The following is a 19,664-nucleotide window of genomic DNA, read 5'->3' as shown; positions in this document are numbered from 1 at the left end:
TGGTGAACAATCAATCCTGATAAATAATCATGACTGCAAAAGCAATAAACACGCACTCTCTTCTTTGATTGGTCATAATCAAAGCAATAATTTAAAAAAAGTAACAATTAGGTACTGTTTTCTTTGGAAAATGCAGCATTAGTTGTTTTGTTTGGAAGCCGATCAGCAGTTGCTAATAATCAGGGCCACTTACTAGTGCTCATGCAAAACGTCCTTTCCCTCTATTTCAACCCCGCTAAGTCCGATTCTGCAAAGTTTGAAAATGGACCGGAAAGGAGATGTCCAAGATGTCGTCCAATATGGGGCACCCTGGCGTATTATCCGTCTAAAATGACCAATTTGTACTGTTCAAGGGTCTGGACCCAAGTTTTTGGGGCCAAGGACGACGATGGAGGATCAGAAATAAGGTCATAAATGAAAATTCGCGATTTCTAATGTTTGGGTCAAAATGGTGCTAAAAATTCCTTTTTGCACCTTTGTCCAGAATGCTCAATGTTAAGATTCTGATATGCGGACATTGGTTTTTGGGGTCAATGAACACAATGGAATGGACAAAAATGCGACCGGATATGGTAGAAACGTGATTTCTCTTGTTTTGGTTGAAATTGTGCCAAATATTTCAATTCTAACATTCTCCAGAATGCACTTACATTCAAGTTTCTTATATGTTGGCGTAGCAACGTTTCTTAAGGACAAACCCTTGATAAGTTCCATAAAACGTCTGTGCAATCTAACTTTCGTTCTCAATACCTAATAGTAGGATATTTTTTGCACCCCATAAATACGCAAAAGAAAACACAATTTTATAATTTTTCCTCGTACATTTCCGGCATCTGCTACAAAGAAAAGTGCTAATATTGACCTAAATGTCCTAAATTAATAATTAACGGGAATCGATCAACGAACATTCCAAAAGATTTACTAGCAAATTTTGATCAATACCTGAAATAAATGTTGGATACGCAAAACCAATTACTTACACATTAATTGAAAATTAAAATAATATTCCTGGAGAAGCTTACAGACAATTAAAAAACAAAAAAACCTTAAATTACTTAGTTTTTTCGTTTTAAGAAGCCTAATAATCCGGTCGTGAATTTGACGTGCATTTCAAATAAAAAAATAGGTAAAAGTTGCCCTGATGTTCCCACATTTTAACATTCAATTTTACTTTTACAATCAAATACACTAATCCAAATAAACAATTTACACAAGCGATAAAATTAAACAAACACACACACACACAATTACAAACAATTCTAAAATGAAAAAATAACACTACAGACATACAAACAAATGGAATAAACCAATTCAGTGCTTATTCGTAATTCTCCCCCTCCCCCCCTCCTCCCAGTTTACTTAACTAAATATTGAAATAATCTGATGATGATTTTTCTTACTCTTCTACCATCTTTTTAGACGCTTATACAGGGTGACAATTTGAAAACTTACCACCCCCATATCTTAGTAAATAAACGAGATATTAAAAAAAATCAAAATCCGTTTCGGTAATTCGGAGGGGGAAGCACAATGACATAGTTGGCGACGCACCCCCTCCAACCCCCTGCGCCCCAGCCACCCCAACTTTTAAATCTTAAATAGTGACCCCCCATGTGTGATACGTTGTTGGAAAGCTCTGAAAAAATGCTTTCCAACCATACCAAATAGCATTACATTTAGGTTAGTAATTATCGTGCAAATCAAAAAATAAACTAATATGATACATTTGAAATCTGTCGTATTTAAAACGCAATCGGCGAACATAGACGAACTAAGACAGAGAATAATTCAAGAATGTCGAAATATTGCAAAACGAACATTTGAAAAGGTTCGACAAGAGTTTGAGAATAGATTATAACTGGCGATCAAAAATGAGTTGCTGTCGAGTCGGCTTTGAAAGTTCAAGTTAAATACGATTTTCCATGTAAACAAAAATTTCAAAGGGCGACTCGACAGCAACTCATTTTTGATCGCATAGTAATACTGTCTTACCCTCGGTCTTACCAAGAACGGAAACCATTTTGAACATTTATTGAAATAACCACTTTAGAAAACGTATCATATTAGTCTATTTTTTGATTTGCACGATAATTACTAACCTAAATGTAATGCTATTGGGTATGGTTGGAAAGCATTTTTTCAGAGCTTTCCAACGACGTATCACACATGGGGGGTCACTATTTAAGATTTAAAAGTTGGGGTGGCTGAGGCGCAGGGTGTGTGAGGGGGTGCGTCGCCAACTATGTAATTGTGATTCCCCCTCCGAATTACCGAAACGGATTTTCATTTTTTTTAATATCTTGTTTATTTACTAAGATATGGGGGGTGGTAAGTTTTCAAATTGTCACCCTGTATACTATACACCTTGTAGTTCAAAACTCATGCCGTGTAGTTTTGTTACTTTTATGGTATGTACAGTGTGGTCCAATTTCGATGGGATTAAATGGGTAACTTTCTTATTATAGTTTGCAGTATATGTCCAACAACCTTTTGGAAGAGTACTGGAGAGATACCGTCTCCGCCAGGCACCTTAAAAAGTTTTAAGGCCATTAGGACCCCTTATACCCTCTCCCGTATGAAGATTTTTGTGGCTTCGTTTTTAGTTGGTTGGTTGATTTATTTCTTTGTACCATTTGGCGTAAAATATACAGGAATTATGGTAATTTGGATGTATAGATAGGGGTCCGCTTGGCCTTTTGTTTCCATTCTTTGTTTGGCCATTGATGCTGGCTTAGGGCACTACGTGCTTGGAAGTTTCGGTTTCGAGTTCCGGAGCGTTCTACATAAGTTATTCAACTATTCATTATAGGATGACACTAAGATTAATTTGGTGGAGAATTTTGAATGATTTTCCTAGAACTCCAAGGAAATGTGAACTGCGTCAAATTGGTTCCTCATATTTTCAAAACTTTCTATAATTTAAATGTGGAAACACAAATTTATCAAAAATGTGAAACATGTAGGTACCTACGAGGTGTTCAAAATTGTTTTGTTTGAAACGTATTGGCGCTATATTACCTAAATCAGATACCTATATACAGGGTAATTTAAATTCGAGGGCGAGCATGGGGACCTGGGAAACTGTAAGAGGCAGGCATTTCAAATTTGGCAAAGTTGCGTATTTTGACGCTTAACACTTGGAAGATTTAGGCTTGTTAGATCCTTTAGGCTTCATTGCCACTTGTCCAAATTTGAAACTGGCGCTAAGGCTTTTCTGCTGCAAGCGCGTTAGCCAGGGTTGGTGCACTGTCATCGTTACATAAACAAGGGCACTCTCTTGCTGTCTCTTCAGCACTCGCCATTCCTTAATGTTTAAACCGGCGTTCTGCTTCTGCAACAAATCAAGGATACGCTCCGTGCTCTTATTGGTGCTGTCCGGAAAGTAGGCGTTCACAATAGTTTTTTCTCATCGACAGCTCTTAGTATCGTACCTTACCGTGACTTGATGCTTGACACCACTCCTTTGAGTCACTCTGCGGTGGTCTCACCAACTCACAGTTGGCCAGCAACCAGCTCGGTTTGAACTTAGAACCTAGGAATTGAGAACACACCGTTCCTACTTCCGGGTTTCTGATAGTTTCAATAATTCCCTCCTTCTGTGATGAGGTTCACCCCAGGTACCTACCATGCAATATCCCCACCTTTCTACCCTGTATAGCTTCTTTATAGGTTATAAGAGGGATTGACCGGGTCCTGTGGAACCATACTCCCACTTGGACCTTTGTCTTCCTGCGTCGCTGCTTCTTTATCTGGGCGAGTGTGATATCGGCAGACCGGGATATTTTCTTCCCTTTCTCTAAGTTACCTTCTTCTCTCGGGGATAGATACATGCTGCCGGACCATTTGCTCGGCTGATTGAGCCAGTTCTGCACTGTCTTGCTTCAGTCGACGATACCGTTTCCTTGCAGCACCGCTCATCTTGGGGAGCCTATTGACTTTCAACTAGATTTTAGTCCCACCCGGTATACTTGCAGCCTTATCTGGACTTAATGACTCCGCAGTGGTTGAGGCAACTACTGCCTCTGAACCCCAGGGACCCACAGGTCCCTTGGTTGGTGGGCTTAGATGGGTACCACCCTCTGTTATGTTATCAGGTTCTTCCATGCGACTCCCACGAGCTCCATACAGCAGGAAGGGTGTTGGAGTTCCTCCTTCGCTTACTAGATACCGGTTTACACATCGATCTTCCAGCCCGTCGGCGTAATGAGGCCGACTCCTTGGCCAAGACCCCCCCCCCTCCAATTGAGGGTCCGTGAGACATGACCACAGACTACACATGCATGGTTGTCTGTCATGGCTGATTTGATGAAGTAGATAAGTATCAGGACGGCGCCATTCTGTCTCGTGCAAAGTCCTTGGCCAAGACACGACAGCCGGACGAGGAAGCTGGTATTTAATGTCTCTAACAGCTTTACCTGTGAGCATCCCATTTCCGCCTTAGCCTTAGCGTATCTAAACAATTGGAAAGCATGTATAATTATATAGATTTTTGAACTTTTGGAATTTTCGAGATATTTTGAACTCTCAATTTATTTAGAGAAAGTCTTATTTACCAATCTTTTAAGTTCAGTTGTTAATCGATAGCGAGTTAAAGCAATCAACCAATTACTGAAGCTTCTTATGTAAATGGATCCTTCGCCAATTTACAACTATTAATTTCCAACCAATTTTTCTTAACGATTTTTGTAATAAAGCGAAATATTGATCAAGTTTATTCCTTCACAACCCTTTTTGTGTATTTAAAACGTAGAAGGGATTAACGTTTATAGATACATTTGAAGAATATCTATAAAGTACTTCTTTCTAAAACGTTTTGGGTTTCCATTTCTCTATTTGTTGTCGTTTAGCGACGTGGCGTATTAGAGCTCTTTATGTTCCCCAAAAAGGATCTGATTTATCTGAAATTTGTAAAGCTTCATAAAGATATTCCGTAATTCAAAACACCGCTTTCATATTTCATACAAAAACAAATACATTTTTCTTTCCAGCAGGGTAAACAGCAAACAGAATATTGTATTATTTAAACAATGGTTTACGAAGAATAATTTTTGCACCCCATGGGAAAATAAATGCATTTAATGAAATACTCTAAAAGTTTTAATATAAATTAGTACCCGGGCTTGCCAGATAACTTTGAAGTTTTAATCGGGAAGCTACCACAAAACTTTAAACATTAAGCAGACATTCAAATTGTTTGGTTGTTGAGTTTCAAATCTAGTATTATTACGGTTTGTATTTAATTTCATTTGCATTTATAACTTTAATAATTATTTTAGGGTTTGGTTATTTATACATTGTACAAGAGGCGTTTTGGTAGTTTGTCTAACTAATACTGATATTTTCCCCAATTAGAATTCTAATTGAATTGTTATTTATGCGATTTAAACGGTTTAGTTTTTCCTTAAAAATTCACATCGGAGATGTTCTCGTTTCATGAGCACAACCGTTGCGGATTCATCCTGTTGTACTGTGAATTCTGCATAACAATCGGCAAACTTTAAAAGTATGCGCCATCACGTCTTCCATACTTCCTGCAGAAATTTCATATTAAAACTTTTTTGCAGGATTTACACGGAGTTGACTTGGAAGAGTTTAAATACGGTGGAACCAACATCACAGCGTTTCGGTTGGTCGACCCTGAGGGTCCTCAAGTTCGAAAAATTGTACGTGACTGGACTTTCAGTGCCGGAGATATGCGGAGTAAAAAGGGGGATCACACAATTTTGGTAAATAATGTACATTACTATGAACAGCTTCCATTGCTCGTTTATGAACAAAAGATTAATAACCGTTTCTTTTCCGTACGCTGCTCTGGAACACTACAGGACAATAACACATTTGTCAAGGTAATTCATTCTTAAGTTTAATTATTTTGAACATTATTAATTTATGTCACTTTTTCTAAAGTTGGAATTGAAAACCTTGAGTTCTAGAAACTTCTGAAAAAGGAAATCACTCATTCTTTGAGGAGATTGATGTGTTTGTGTGACAAACAACCAATTTGTGAATATATTTTGTTTTCAAGGAAAAGTTTCTCTTAATTCTTTACTTGATGTCATGTGAAAAACGAAACGACAAAGTCTCACATTTACTCTATATATCAGTGTATAAGGCTGTATCGATGTTGCTTGGGGATTTCATTAACTGCTCAAGTTGGATAAGAGGTTAAATATTGTAAATTCTATCGTGATCCTCATATATATTTGAACCCTATTTAAAAATCAGTAAAATTGCTTTAAATTTACGTAACCAGTTACGAAATGCGCACAAAGGTTCGACTAATTTTAAAAGATAAACATAAAGAAAAGGGTTCTATAAAATGTAAGCAGTGTCAGATCTGTTGTAAATATAATTGTTTAGTATTTTGTAAACCGGGAATAGTAAGACGTTCCATAACGTCATTCTGTTTTGAAAGCTGCTCATTACACATTCATTTTACTTTAAATTAATTTCTAGTTTTTTATACTTCTTCATTATACAATGTCTTTCAAAAGAAATTCCTATTTTAGAAACTGATTTAATATTTGTTTAAAGAAGCTTTAAATTACATTTTCAATTTTTATTCTCTGCCGCTCTCTCGAGTGTACCTACTTTATACCTATACGGTATACGTTTCTTGAGATTGGAACTGTTGCCACGATTTTGATCTTAATCGATAACTATACATGCGAAAGTACTTCTCGATTCGTAAATGGCTGTTATTTTGTCACTTTCTTATGCATTTGAGTTTGAATACAAAATACATAAATGTCTTTTACAGGCAGAGACCGCGCTAATGTACGACGCCGTTCATTTATTTGCGAAAGCTTTGCACGACTTGGACACCAGCCAACAAATAGACATAAAACCACTGAGCTGCGATGCCGTTGATACCTGGCCCCACGGATACAGTCTTATTAATTATATGAAAATCGTGAGTATTTATCTCTTTTATACTGTGAATTTTTGTTCAGTGTAGTTTCACATCCAAAGAAATAAGAAAGTGTCGTAATAGCTGCTTATTTCTAAGAGATTACTCTTGTTAGTTAGGAGCCTCCACGCAGAAATGTGCATTTAGTGATTTCCAATTTTTTTTTGCATGAAAAGCACTCTAAACACCGTGAAACGCACCACATTTCCACCACATTACAAAAATTATATAGAGCATTAATTCTGTGTACTGCCGGATACTACTAGGTACTACTAAGTCCTGCCGATGTGTACTGCGATGTACTAACCGGTCCCGCAGTGTGTACTGCCGTGTACTACCAGGTTCTGCTTGCATACTTCCATGATCCACGAATGCAAATAAATAGGTACACATAAACGATCGGAGGGACGAACAGAGAGACTGTTTCAAATGACGTTTGCAGGATTTCCCCTTGTAGCTTTAGTTTCTGACGAAATGATGTGAGGTGTAAGCGTTTTGCGCATTTGTGACGAGCGTCGATATTTATATATATCTCGAATTTTTATCCGTAATTATTAAAGTGTGAGAAACCATTCATCTGCTTACATGAACGCCAAACTTAATTGAATCCACGTTAATATTAATTTCGTAGCAGCTGGAAAATTCCCTCTTGTAAAAGAATTTCATTGTTTTACAGGTGTAATTAACGATGCGTAGATATATATTTGAAATGTGAATACAAAGAATACATACCCGACTTGTTAAATTTTATCGATAAAATTACAGTTCTTTGATCGGAGACACTACAAGATGGAGTGGTATTAACATTGCATTTATCCTAATGAATGTAATATTAAAGGTACTTTCTTCAAATTCTTATAGGCTGTTTTCTTTTTTTCCTGCTTCCATTTACAGTGTGGAAAAATCCCAGCACACTTTGAGTAGAATTTCACTTATGCGTTCTTTTTATATTATACAGTAGGAGGCATTGATTTTTTAAATGACAAACCCTGTATATTGTGGCAATTCCCAATTCTAAGGTACTTTCACGTGTAAACTCATACATATAAGTTATATTGTCTCCGTGTGAACGGGTTGGTAAAACCCCAGATTTAAACATTTGGAAATTATTTGCCTAGAAGTTTGTCTCATGTGGTTTTCTGGTCGTGGATAAGAAGTCTTTTTGGTGGAAACGCGAATCGAGCTTTTTTACGTTAAAACGCAGCATATTTTTTTTTGTAGGCTTCTATTGGGATCACAGCGCATTTAGCCACGTTACTTTAAACTTCTATACAAAGTGGCCCAACGAGAAGTATACAGAGGGCTTTTAGGGTATTAAATTTAGAAATTTCGAAAAATCCTGGAACACGTCAATTTTGTATTCGAGGGGGACAACTTTTGGAATACAAATCACGAACCCAAGTCTTCACCCCTCTACGTAGGGAGCTTAACCCCTAAAATTTTAAATGAATCCTATGGCACATTATTTGAAAGCCAATTTAATCGTGATTACTAATCTGCTTTGCTTTTTAAATTCTATTGATTCGTTTCGGAGATATTTGCATTTGAAATGGTTTTTTCTAAAAAAAACCAAAACAAATGCGATCTAAGTCACCTTGTATTAAAAAAGGTTTAAATTGTGCAAAAAATAACAAATAACTTTAAACAGACAACATTTATTTCAATAAATGCTCGAATTGCCTTCCGCCTGCTTCCATGCAATAATAAAGATTTGCTTCAAAACGCTGCCGTACATGTTGCAAGATTTCAGGGGTAATCGCTCGAAATTGTTGAGTTATACCATAGTGTATTCTATTCTTACACTATGGTTATACGTGCTCGCAACCCTTGTAATGTTCCGGGCGGAGTAGCATAAACTTTATTCTTTAAATATCCCCACAAGAAGTAATCTAAAGGACTTAAATCAGGGAAAAAAAAACCATTTCAAATGCGAATATCTCCGAAACGAATCAATAGAATTTAAAAAGCAAAGCAGATTAGTAATCACGATTAAATTGGCTTTCAAATAATTTTCCATTTGCCATAGGATTCCATTTAAAATTTTAGGGGTTAAGCTCCCTACGTAGAGGGGTGAAGACTTGGGTTCGTGATTTGTATTCCAAAAGTTGCCCCCCTCGAATACAAAATTGACGTGTTCGAGGATTTTTCGAAATTTCTAAATTTAATACCCTAAAAGCCCTCTGTATACTTCTCGTTGGGCCACTCTGTATACGAAAAGACATCATTACATAAATAAACAAGGATTAAACAGGGACACACGCTTCTCGCCAAGAGGTCTGCCATGGCATGGCGTTTTAGCTCGGAAACTGCAATATTCTCTAATGCCGTTTATTTTTTCGAATAGAGGTCGAACGTTCTAAAACCTTAAAAGCAGAGAATGACTTGTGGAAAAAAATAGACAAAAAATGAAGATGCTCCGAGTATTTTTAGGCTTACGACAAATGCAACAACATGTTCTTCGCCAATATCATTCCATTGCTAGGAATTTTTGCGATTACATACTCCACTCACAACTGTAATGCCTGAACAAATATTCCATTATCAAAACCTACCTGAGGAACCGAACCGGACACTAGAGACTCACAGGTTAAACTTTGATCAGGGACCTTTAAAATTGACAATAGCGGGAAAGGGCGGGGGGGGGGTCGTTTAACGCGAACCCTCCCATACCAACTTTAAGCCTACGTGCTTAAGTCAGTAAATCGAAGTGAAGTTCCGAATTATCATCAGTTTGACCCTGCTGTGTGCGCCCGTTTGTTTGAAAATCATAGTTACCAGCGGATATTTAGGACCTATTATAAGATTTGCTAATTAAAGCAAATTTTATTAATACCTTCATTTTGTTATTAAAATTAATTGTCTGTCGATCACTTGTTTGCGTGGTATGTATTATTTTGCCCCTGAGTGCCTCTTTTTCTTGCAGCCTGGATGTTTTATGTCAAATAAACCTGCTTGATTGGTTTTGTGCCATTGTATATAGCAATACACGTGCATTCGGGCCGGGATTTTAATACTGCAATCACATTCGGTCACATGGCAAAATACCGAATGCGGTTCAGTGGCAGCAGTATTGTGATTCATACGAGCGCAGATTGGATATCTTACCCAATGCCGCAAAAACCCTGGGGCAGGTCGGGTGGTGGACGCGTACCTGGAGGGGGGGGAGCGTGGGCGGGAAAGACTAAGGCCAGAGCGTTTTTTGTGACAAAACATTCGTTTTTTTGCAGAATCGCAGTTGTGCGCACGCGTACTAGTATAAAAAACACCCACTGCAAAACGTATGTCTTTTTCTTCGCATGGGCTCGATAGAGATGAAAATATAATAGCATAATTTGTGTACACCTCACAGGTGACCAGTATTGCGATGATTGACGTGACTGTTTTTATACTAGACGACATCTAGGCGAGTAAAATTTGATGAATTAGATTCGGTGGTGAAATCGAACCGAGTGTGTATGAAGAGTTTTCATTCGAATCGAACCGTTTAATTGTGAAAGGTGAAAGACTATTTCGAAAAGGTTATATAAAAGAGCTTTATTGCCACATAGCATTGGTAACACGGAAAACTTTATTTAGTTCAAAGAAAATTGAAAAATTTCGCGTTCGGTTCCCCAGACCGCCCCTTGAAACTGCCACGTATTCAAAGTGCTTCCCATGCTTGTTGGTATGTATTCACATTTCAGGTACGAACGTTGTTTTCTTGAAGTAGGATAAACATTTCGTTAATGAGGCATTAGTAAGTTATTTTTCCTGCTTCGGGCGACCTGACTACGTTCGCAAAAAGCTTCTGGACTTGCAATGAAGGGAAGCCAGTAATAATTTCATGCGGACACGCGATGTGTTCATATAAAGGGTGTAAGGTACCTCCATTCTAGTGGGTTTTTTTTTCATTTATTAAATTTCAGAGTATACAATAATTTATAACTGATGTAGCTTCGTTTTTGCATTTAAATATTAAAATCAACAATAAAATTGCGGATGCGGTGATGCGACGTGATTCAATATACTATAGAGTTGTAAATTCGTCCAAGTTACAACTGCGACTATTTACTAGCAAGGTTGATAAACGGTTTGGAAGTAATGCCATGAAAGGGATAAATACTACCTTTACTTAAACAACGTATGTAATCATGTCCCTAGTTTCATCTACAGCAATTAATTCCACCTGTACCACTTAACCTTAGCAATTAACAAGCTTTTAAATGTAAATTGGGTTATTAAGTCAAGTAAAAGTACATAACAATTACATTCCACTTACAAATGTGAGAGAATAATTATTTAACTAACCTCCCTGGTTGCAATTAGGTGCAACAGTTATTTACTTTATTTCGTGGTATTTCTCCCTTGTCAAAATTATGTTCTGCAATATCGCATAATTGTGGCTGTCGGTTTTAATCGCCCAACTAGAGCTAATATTCCTTGCCGAACAGGAAGACTTTTCTTTTTTTAACGTTGGCCATGTGATTTCGAAATTGGGCACAACCAAGGATACTATTTATATTATATAGTATCCTTGGGGCACAACGAATAGTGTGCCTTTCATCTCACTGAAGCTTTCAGAAGTTTGGAAACGGACATATTGCCACTCGATTGTGAATAGCAAAGAAAATACCGTAGGCAGGCGCGTTCTTGTAACAAATGTTGAAATTATTGGATCATAAAGCTTGTAGTAATTATTAAATTGGCTCATATTGGACGGAAGTAATGGCGACTTTTATAATACACTAAATTTGTACGCTAATGGTATACTGAATGCGTAATTGTGTCTTGCTGCATAAAAAACGGAAAAGAAGGTGAGACACCATAGATATAAAAGCTTCCCTTTAGGGCAGCTTCTTTCAATTAACTACCTCAAATGAAAATCCCTACGTCTAAAGGACGATGTTCCTTTACTTATAAATTAACCCTATTTCAAAGTACAACTCTTAAGTAATTGCATTCGCGTCGGTATTTAGTCGAAGCGAAAAACTTTTGCGATTTCCTACTAATTGAGGGAACTAGAAAAGAGTTGCCAAACTCGTTGCCAACTTTATAACAGTCTCCTGCCACAATCCCTATCTTTCGTCCACAAATTACGAAAAAATTAATGGAATCGTTTAAAATTAATTAAAACAAATTTCCTGCACTTATTTATAATGAGACGTGGTTAGATTTGATACATCAAAATAGGTGAACTTACAATTCAACTTTCTTAATAGGAATTTCGTCGTGGAAGCAGGCAATTATTGTATCTCTCGTTTTCCAGATTGTATCTGCTACACGAAACGTGAACGCGAATAACCAAGTTGGGTCGGAACGGCGGTTTCCTGTTTAATATTAAATTTACAATTATGGCCGGAAAATTTAGGCGTATTTTTTATTCTGGAAACTGAGAGGCGTGTGGCATTTTAAGTGCGTAATTTTGTAAAAATGTCGAGATTAATAGCTTATGGCTCCGCATTATTATGTTCATACTTCCTTTCTATAGCGATTTAGTTAGGTGGCGCAAAAGACTGTTCGGATCATGAGGTCGGAGTGGTAACAGTCGAATTATCCCTGGTTTGCTGGGTTGCTAATTCGATTTAAACTTTGTGCTATGATTCATGCTTTGAACTACGATGTAAGCAGTTTTGCTTTAGTCAAATCGTTAAGAGCGCAAACGAATGTAAGGGCATGAAATCATTATCTAAGAAGCTTACATATACGAGCTGCGTTAAGGGTGGGTTATTTACATTGATCTTCACACAGAGATGGCACGGAATATGATACTCTCATTCGCTGTAAACAAAGATCCCAAGGATTTGATAGTAATTTTATCGAACAAAAGAGATAACACGATATTACTGGCGACAAACAAATATTTTGGACATAGCGAACTGTGAAATATACCCTAGCTGCGTGGGCGGACGTGAAAAAGTAACGTGTTTATTGACGAAGTGAGACGATAAAGCGATTAATTAATATACGCATTACGCAAGGTGACGTAGGCACCCATTGAAGCTCTAAGAATTGTGGGCGGGTCACTAACAAAATGCTAATTATATTGTAATTCATCAATCTCTAACCTAACAATGTAGCCAAAATGAATGAAATTTGCAAACAAAGCCAGGCTATTTTTTTTCCTTTTCAGAGAGAAATAAATTGTAGGGCGTGTTTACTTCTCGATAAATGTAAAGCTCCTTAGTTAATGTAATTTACACAAAATTTCAGAACTCCCCTTTGAACTGTCAACTGTCAACAAGTAAGGTAGGCAGTGAATTTAATACAATAGTCAATATTACACTATGTTAATATTAAATAGTGATCTTCTTAGTATCAAATCTAACATGATACTATTGCTTGTTTGAGAATAAATATTAATGAACGTTAATCCTCTTGTAATGTTCGCATTGTTTTATTTAGGGTTTCTGAGTATATTTTAACCTCCACCTATTTTCATTAATTTTGGGAAGTTTGAAGTAAAAGTTTTAGTTTTTTATCCGTACCGACTAAAAATGTTTTGTTATCTCAGTGTTGCTTTTCCTTTTAGAATTGTTTGTATCGCTATTGTAATTCATTCAATTTGGTTATAATGCTTTAACGTAGGCATATCTGTTCGTTTCTGATAAGAGGTTTGTTATCGGACGAAATTTAATTAACACACGTGTTCTTATCGCTTATAGAAGTAATTTTTTTGCGGCGTCCAGCGTTCTCGACCCGTCCAGTCGTGAGACACTTGTACAATACTGTGCTAGTGAAAATGATGTGGCTTGTCTGGAAGACGCAGCGGGCAGTCGTCAACGGCCACGTTTCCACTTTGAAAAACATGTCGGGATGCGAACGTCAACAACACTTTGAATAAGCTCAAGCGGAGAATCATTGATATTACGCTGTTTTTTTAAGTAAGGCTTGTTTGGAAATTAAAAAACTGAAGAAAATTTGCAAAAACGTTCTAAATCTACATTATGTTCTCTATTTTGTGGACTACGTCATTACGTTAAAGGGAGACAGAACAAAATATTGAGTCTAAAAAAACCTCTGAACATCATCGACATTGCGATAAGTACTCGATTATAACCTTCTTGGCTCCTAGATTTGTACACTTTGCATCTTTTTCATCGTCTATTAAAATAAATGCTGCTAGTGCTCCTGAAACGACCACCAACACGTAGACGCCAATTGTTTTAAGCAAAACAAGTGACTGCAACGGCTGGCTGTCGTTGCTAGACGTGACGGCTGGTCGCGAATGCTGGACCCCGCAACGAAATCTGACCATTAAATTCCGCGTAAGCGGGGATGCGCGACGCGTTCTTTCGAAGCTGGTACGAAGTCTAATTATCCATGGCGGTTTGTTGAAAGACTTTAAGAAAGGAGATTATTTAATTGCCGAACGTGTTTCGTTAAATTCAGGAATCAGTAGAAACGCGGCTGCTGCTAGCAGACTGTTTTGCGACGGTTGGAAAGCGTGTCCGTTTCTTTACGCTGTTCGGCTATTTTCGGGTAATTTTGTACAGAAGGAAGTGCAATTCTCTTGTTATTATAGTTAAAATTTTGTACCGTCTGAATAGTGAGATTATTAGAATGATTAAAACAGAAAAAAAGTGTAAATAGTGTAACTTTTTCTTATTTTGTTTGTTGAACGTCTGCGTGCGGGGAATTTTTTCCAAACAAGCTTTGTAAGCATTTCTTTTTTTCAGAAATCTTGTTTTAATTTCTCTTTTCATGTGTTTCGGAATAAATTTTTGTTAGTGTCAATCAATTATTTGGGTGGTTTCTTCGAATCCTTTGTGCGACCCGGGCAGAGTCAAATTTCTGTTCTCGCATCCAAGAATTGTCGCAGGTGTTAATGAAAATTTGTGCAGTTAATCCTTTGGAATTTCCGGAAGTTGACCGAGGCTACCGAGTACCCTAAATCATTAATATAGGTCAGTATTGGGATTTTCCTTTGATGCAAATTCTTCGTCCAAAAAATGATCTCATACATTTTTCCACTTGAGTTAAATGCTAACTTCCCAAGAAACTATTTGCACAGATTAGTATATTTAAATCTGTGCTATTAGTTACTGGGAGTATGGACACAACTATCGCTTGGAACTGACGATTTTCATTCGCTTTGAAGCTCGGATATTTCGAACGCTAGGTTTAATTATTGAGGCTCTAAACGCCGCTTTTGGAAACGCGGTACTGACCAAACCTCTAATCTTTACCCCTTGACGGAGAAGACGCGAATCTCTCTTTTTGACTCACCAAACGGGACCCTCAACCGCCAGGGCTCAACTTAAAACGCCTATTTCATAATGGACACCAATGGCGGAGATATTTCGTTAATTTGCATAGGTCTAAAAAAATGCCGACATAACAGAAATTGTACTTCTCTTCTTCGCAGACAATTCCACCTCGCAGCGTTAGCTATGAAACCTTATAGTACCTCTTTTTAACACGTAACACGATACCATTCCCCGGCAATGGGGCGCTGGTTGTGAGAGAGCTCGCTAAACTCCAATCGACAAAATAAAACATTGAACATGACTTTACAAATATTTGTTTACTCTTGAATATGAATGAAACCTTGACTGCATTAAACCTGAAGCAGTTATTCTTCCGCATATTTTCATTAAGTATAACGCAAAAAAATGTACGGTGAACATAACCCTCTCGTTGCAACTACCAACGGAAAATTTGGAGATTAGCAGAAAATCAACACAATATTTTGCCGAAGTAACAAATTGGGGTGCTAATTTAGGGGTGGTGCCCGTTAGGCAAGTTTTTAATGACCGTACGTAAATTAGTTGACGGTGTTTCGAAAGAAACGGTTTTATAAATGCTCCCACAGAAAAATGTATAATTTTTGTACGTAGTGGGAACGACCGGACTTGGAAACATGTTTGCTTGTTAGTAAATTTAGAACATAACAAACAAATTACACTTGCCCAAAAGGTCAATTTTACAATAAAATAAGTTAGATTGAATTCAGTAGTTACATGACTCTATTATAGTCAAAATTCATAATGGAATATCGCGATCGATCAAAGTCACAGTTTAGTCACTTCAGTTCATTTAGCTGTTAGACATTGAAGTTTGTATCAGAATAACACGAAAGTGAATATTAAAACCACTGCTAGACAGAATTTTTAAGTAATTAAATTAAATGAGAACTGAAAATCCAACTAAGTTCGATTGTTTTCTTTAGAGAACCTTTACAAGTTTCTATCTAACTGTAGGCACCCAGGTGTACGAAGCATCTGGTAAACGCAGAAACAGAGAGGATACGGCACAAAGGAAATTGTATTCTTTAGAAAAATCGTTACGCTAAAAAAACTCCAATTTTTATGTTTGATAGCGTCATCGTATTTTCCCTTCTTTTAGATTTTATGCTTCTTTAACCTTAAAACGTGCGGTTTCCAAAGACTAATTTGCGAGAGCGCACCATTTTACTAACTTATGCGTAACTCTTTTCAGGTAGAAATGCGGGGTTTAACTGGCGTCATCAAGTTCGATCATCAAGGCTTCAGAAGCGATTTCACATTGGACATAGTTGAGTTGAGCCGGGAAGGATTGAAAAAAATTGGCACATGGAACGCAAGTGCCGGCGTTAATTTTACCAGGACTTATGGAGAGGCATATACGCAGATAGTGGAAATCTTACAAAATAAGACTTTTGTGGTGACGACAATTTTGGTAAGTAATTATAGAAAACGGCGGAAAACATTTATTGAAACCCGAACCGATTAGTCATCCTCTCTTTGCGTTCCTTTGGGAACAATTACTACCCCTTAAGGCAATTTGCTTTATTATTTAATTTACGTTTACTTATGCTGTTTGTGTTTGTGTCTACGACTTTAAAACGTCATTTATAAATTTATTCGTATTTTTATTAACTTTCCTGGCCCCGGGTGATTTTCAATCCTTTCTCCTGATATCGCCTGGGAAAAACTGACGTTATTCGGACAAGATGAAGGAGTTTATTTTTACACACCTAAAGTGTATACATACGTCCGAAAAAAAAAAATCGCTCTTCCGCACGAGTCCACCCTACGAAAGTGGGTAGCGGAATTTAGTTGCAAACCTGGATTTGTGTCAACAAAAGCAATGAAATCTGAATTCAAATCTCGATTGCCTAAGGACTTCATTAATTACAAGGAAGGAAAGAGAGAGCTATTGAAAACCTCCCAGGCTATGCACTCATTTACTTTCCCACTTCTTTTCCAAATTTGCATTTAACCATTTTACATTATAACAGTTTTCTGCTCTTATAACATTGGGGAATTTTATCTTTCTCAAAATCGTGACTTTATACCGATATTTAAAGTACCGTGCCCGGACATGAAATTATATACCAAGAGGCAAGACTGTTATGTAATGGAGTTCAACATTCACGCCAAGGCCTCATGGTACGAAGAATACACATACACACTTCTTTTCCAAATTTGCATTTAACAATTTTACATTATAACAGTTTTCTACTATTATAACAATGGGGAATTTTATCTCCCTCAAAATCGTGACTTGACACCGATAAAGTATCGTGCCCGGCCATGAAATTATATACCAAGACTGTTATGTAATGGCGTTCAACATTCACGCCAAGGGCTCATGGTAGAAAGAATACACATAAAATATCATTTTTATTTATGGTTTAGACCCAGGACATTGCCTGTCTCGCCACAACAACAACATAAGGGTGCGTTCAAGGTTTGTGTTCGTGGTTTAAACTGAAACTCATAACCTGTCTCATATAAAGAGCTAGGAGTTTCGAGATCCATTCCATAACAGTTTTCATATAACATAAAAATTCAAATATTCAAGAGTCGAGACTTCTTTATGACTCCTGAATATTTTTGTTATATGAAAACTGTTATGGACTGGATCTCGATGGATCGCATTCGACATTAATTTTGTGCACAATGTGATTGTGGAAAAAGACTACTACAAAAAAATTCAACAAATATATTACTTACTGTGAATGGTTTTAAAATATAAAATACATGTGTTTAAGGTACATAGCACTCTTACTACGTACACAAAATTTCCAAGATACCCTAAATTGAATAAATATCCTGTATATTAATCTCAAATGAAAGCCACCCACACCTACGGAGAATTCCACTTTAAACTACCTACGTATCAAAACCTATGATATGCCCTAAATTGCATTAAGACCCTGTACTAATCTTCAACCTTCCTCTAACACGTGGTAAAACAAATCCTGATGTCAAAACAGGATAAACATTAATTAAGGAGACTTAATTAAGGAAAAAAAGGAAATAGAATGGAAATAGAGTGAGGAAAGGGTAAAGGAAATAGAATTTAAATAATTAGGTACTGCACAAACAGAGCTGGGTCGAGCGTTCTAAAAAAACCGCTCGAGCGACGAGCGCTACAATTTTCTCAAGAATGCTCGCGAGCATGGAGTTGTTTTTCAAAGCGAAACCGCTTGCGAGTTCCGAGCACTCCTAAAAGTGCTCGAGCGGTATATCGCGAGCGCTCGGGAAAAGCGCTCGAGAGCGGAAAAAACCGCTCGGGAGCGGAAAAAACGTTCGCGAGCGGCGCTTACGGTTTGGATTTAGAGAATATAGGCAACTGGTGATGCACATGTAATTCAATGGGGCGTACATTGCCTCTGAACTTCATTCACCATTTCATAAGCAAGGGGTGTATATGATCGGAAAAATATGTATTAGGTAGATAGATGTACAGAGCATAGTTTCCATACAATATAAACTGATATTTTGTCCATTAATATATGTTTATAAAATCTAGAAAACATGCGTCAAAGGAGTTCATACTTTAGGAATTAATTGCAAAAATTAGGGAGCATTTTAAGCAATACGAGTGTATGGGATCGGTAGCCTGAATACTCATCTATATTTTGGCAATTCATGTGAAGCTCAAAAATTTTCATAATAAAAGTGGTGAATGAAGTTCTGAAAAATGGGCATGTAAACTGGCGAAATGGAAATAAACTACGCAGCTGTGACTAATATCGCGGTCAACAGTGTAGCTTCTTTCTCACAGAGGGTGCCACCAAGAGTTTTATGAAGTCAGTAAAAAATACGATAAAGACATTAGAAATATGCGCTTTTATCTTGCGATGGACTCGTTCTTACTTTTTAGCGCATTTCCACAAAAATAAAAATAAAATGCGCTATTGTGGCCACTTTGTCCGTCCGTCCGTCCGTCCGTCCGCTAACTTTGCGACGCTACTAGTTTTTTATCTTAAGAACTATTGTTCTACTTTTTTCGCTATTTGGTTCGTTATGGTGTCGAGTCTTGTACCAAGGAAGGAATTTTTTCTGTACCGTTTACAAAAAAAGTTATTGTAAAAAAAACAAAAAACCGTTTTTTACATGTTCCATAATTTTACACTTTTGCCGTTTATTAACGATCCTAGAGATCGTTTATAATTTTGCATTGCTATCTGTCCCCTGCCGGTTGGTCTCTCCGTCTGTTCCTTTGTCTGTCTGTCCATCTATCTGTCCGTGTGAACGATAACTTTGTTTAGAAATGTTCGATCGCTTTTACATCTCCGTTAGTTATGAACTAAATTGCATGAAATTCAATATGGGCATAGCTTTAACCATATAATACGCAATGCCAAAAGTTGAATCGAATCGATTCAAAATTCACAGTGCCCTTTTCGCATCTCGACCATTTATAAACCGAATTGCAAACTTTTTTACTTATAAAAGAATTTGAATGAAATTTGATACATAGGCACTTGGAATAAAGGAAAATCAAACGCCAATTTCAAAATTTGGTTTTGCGCATGCGCAGTGCCAACGTTTTTATTTATGGA

General features: G+C 37.1%; 1 protein-coding gene across 1 annotated transcript in view; it reads left to right on the top strand.

The window, feature by feature from the left end:
- LOC116162394 (glutamate receptor ionotropic, kainate 2-like) overlaps window positions 1-19,664 on the top strand; it is a 165,353-nt gene that overhangs the window by 103,084 nt on the left and 42,605 nt on the right. The window contains exons 5-9 of the mRNA XM_031476010.1: window positions 5,565-5,726; window positions 5,826-5,846; window positions 6,761-6,913; window positions 16,328-16,599; window positions 17,178-17,259. Coding sequence (XP_031331870.1) covers window positions 5,565-5,726; window positions 5,826-5,846; window positions 6,761-6,913; window positions 16,328-16,599; window positions 17,178-17,259 — 690 coding nt within the window. The remainder of the gene's footprint in view (window positions 1-5,564; window positions 5,727-5,825; window positions 5,847-6,760; window positions 6,914-16,327; window positions 16,600-17,177; window positions 17,260-19,664) is intronic.

The sequence above is a fragment of the Photinus pyralis genome, unplaced genomic scaffold (genome assembly GCF_008802855.1).
Source record: "Photinus pyralis isolate 1611_PpyrPB1 unplaced genomic scaffold, Ppyr1.3 Ppyr1.4_LG10, whole genome shotgun sequence".
NCBI classification, from domain to species: Eukaryota; Metazoa; Arthropoda; class Insecta; order Coleoptera; family Lampyridae; genus Photinus; species Photinus pyralis.
Note: the sequence above shows the minus strand (reverse complement) of the source record. Positions and strands in the feature narration are given on the sequence as shown.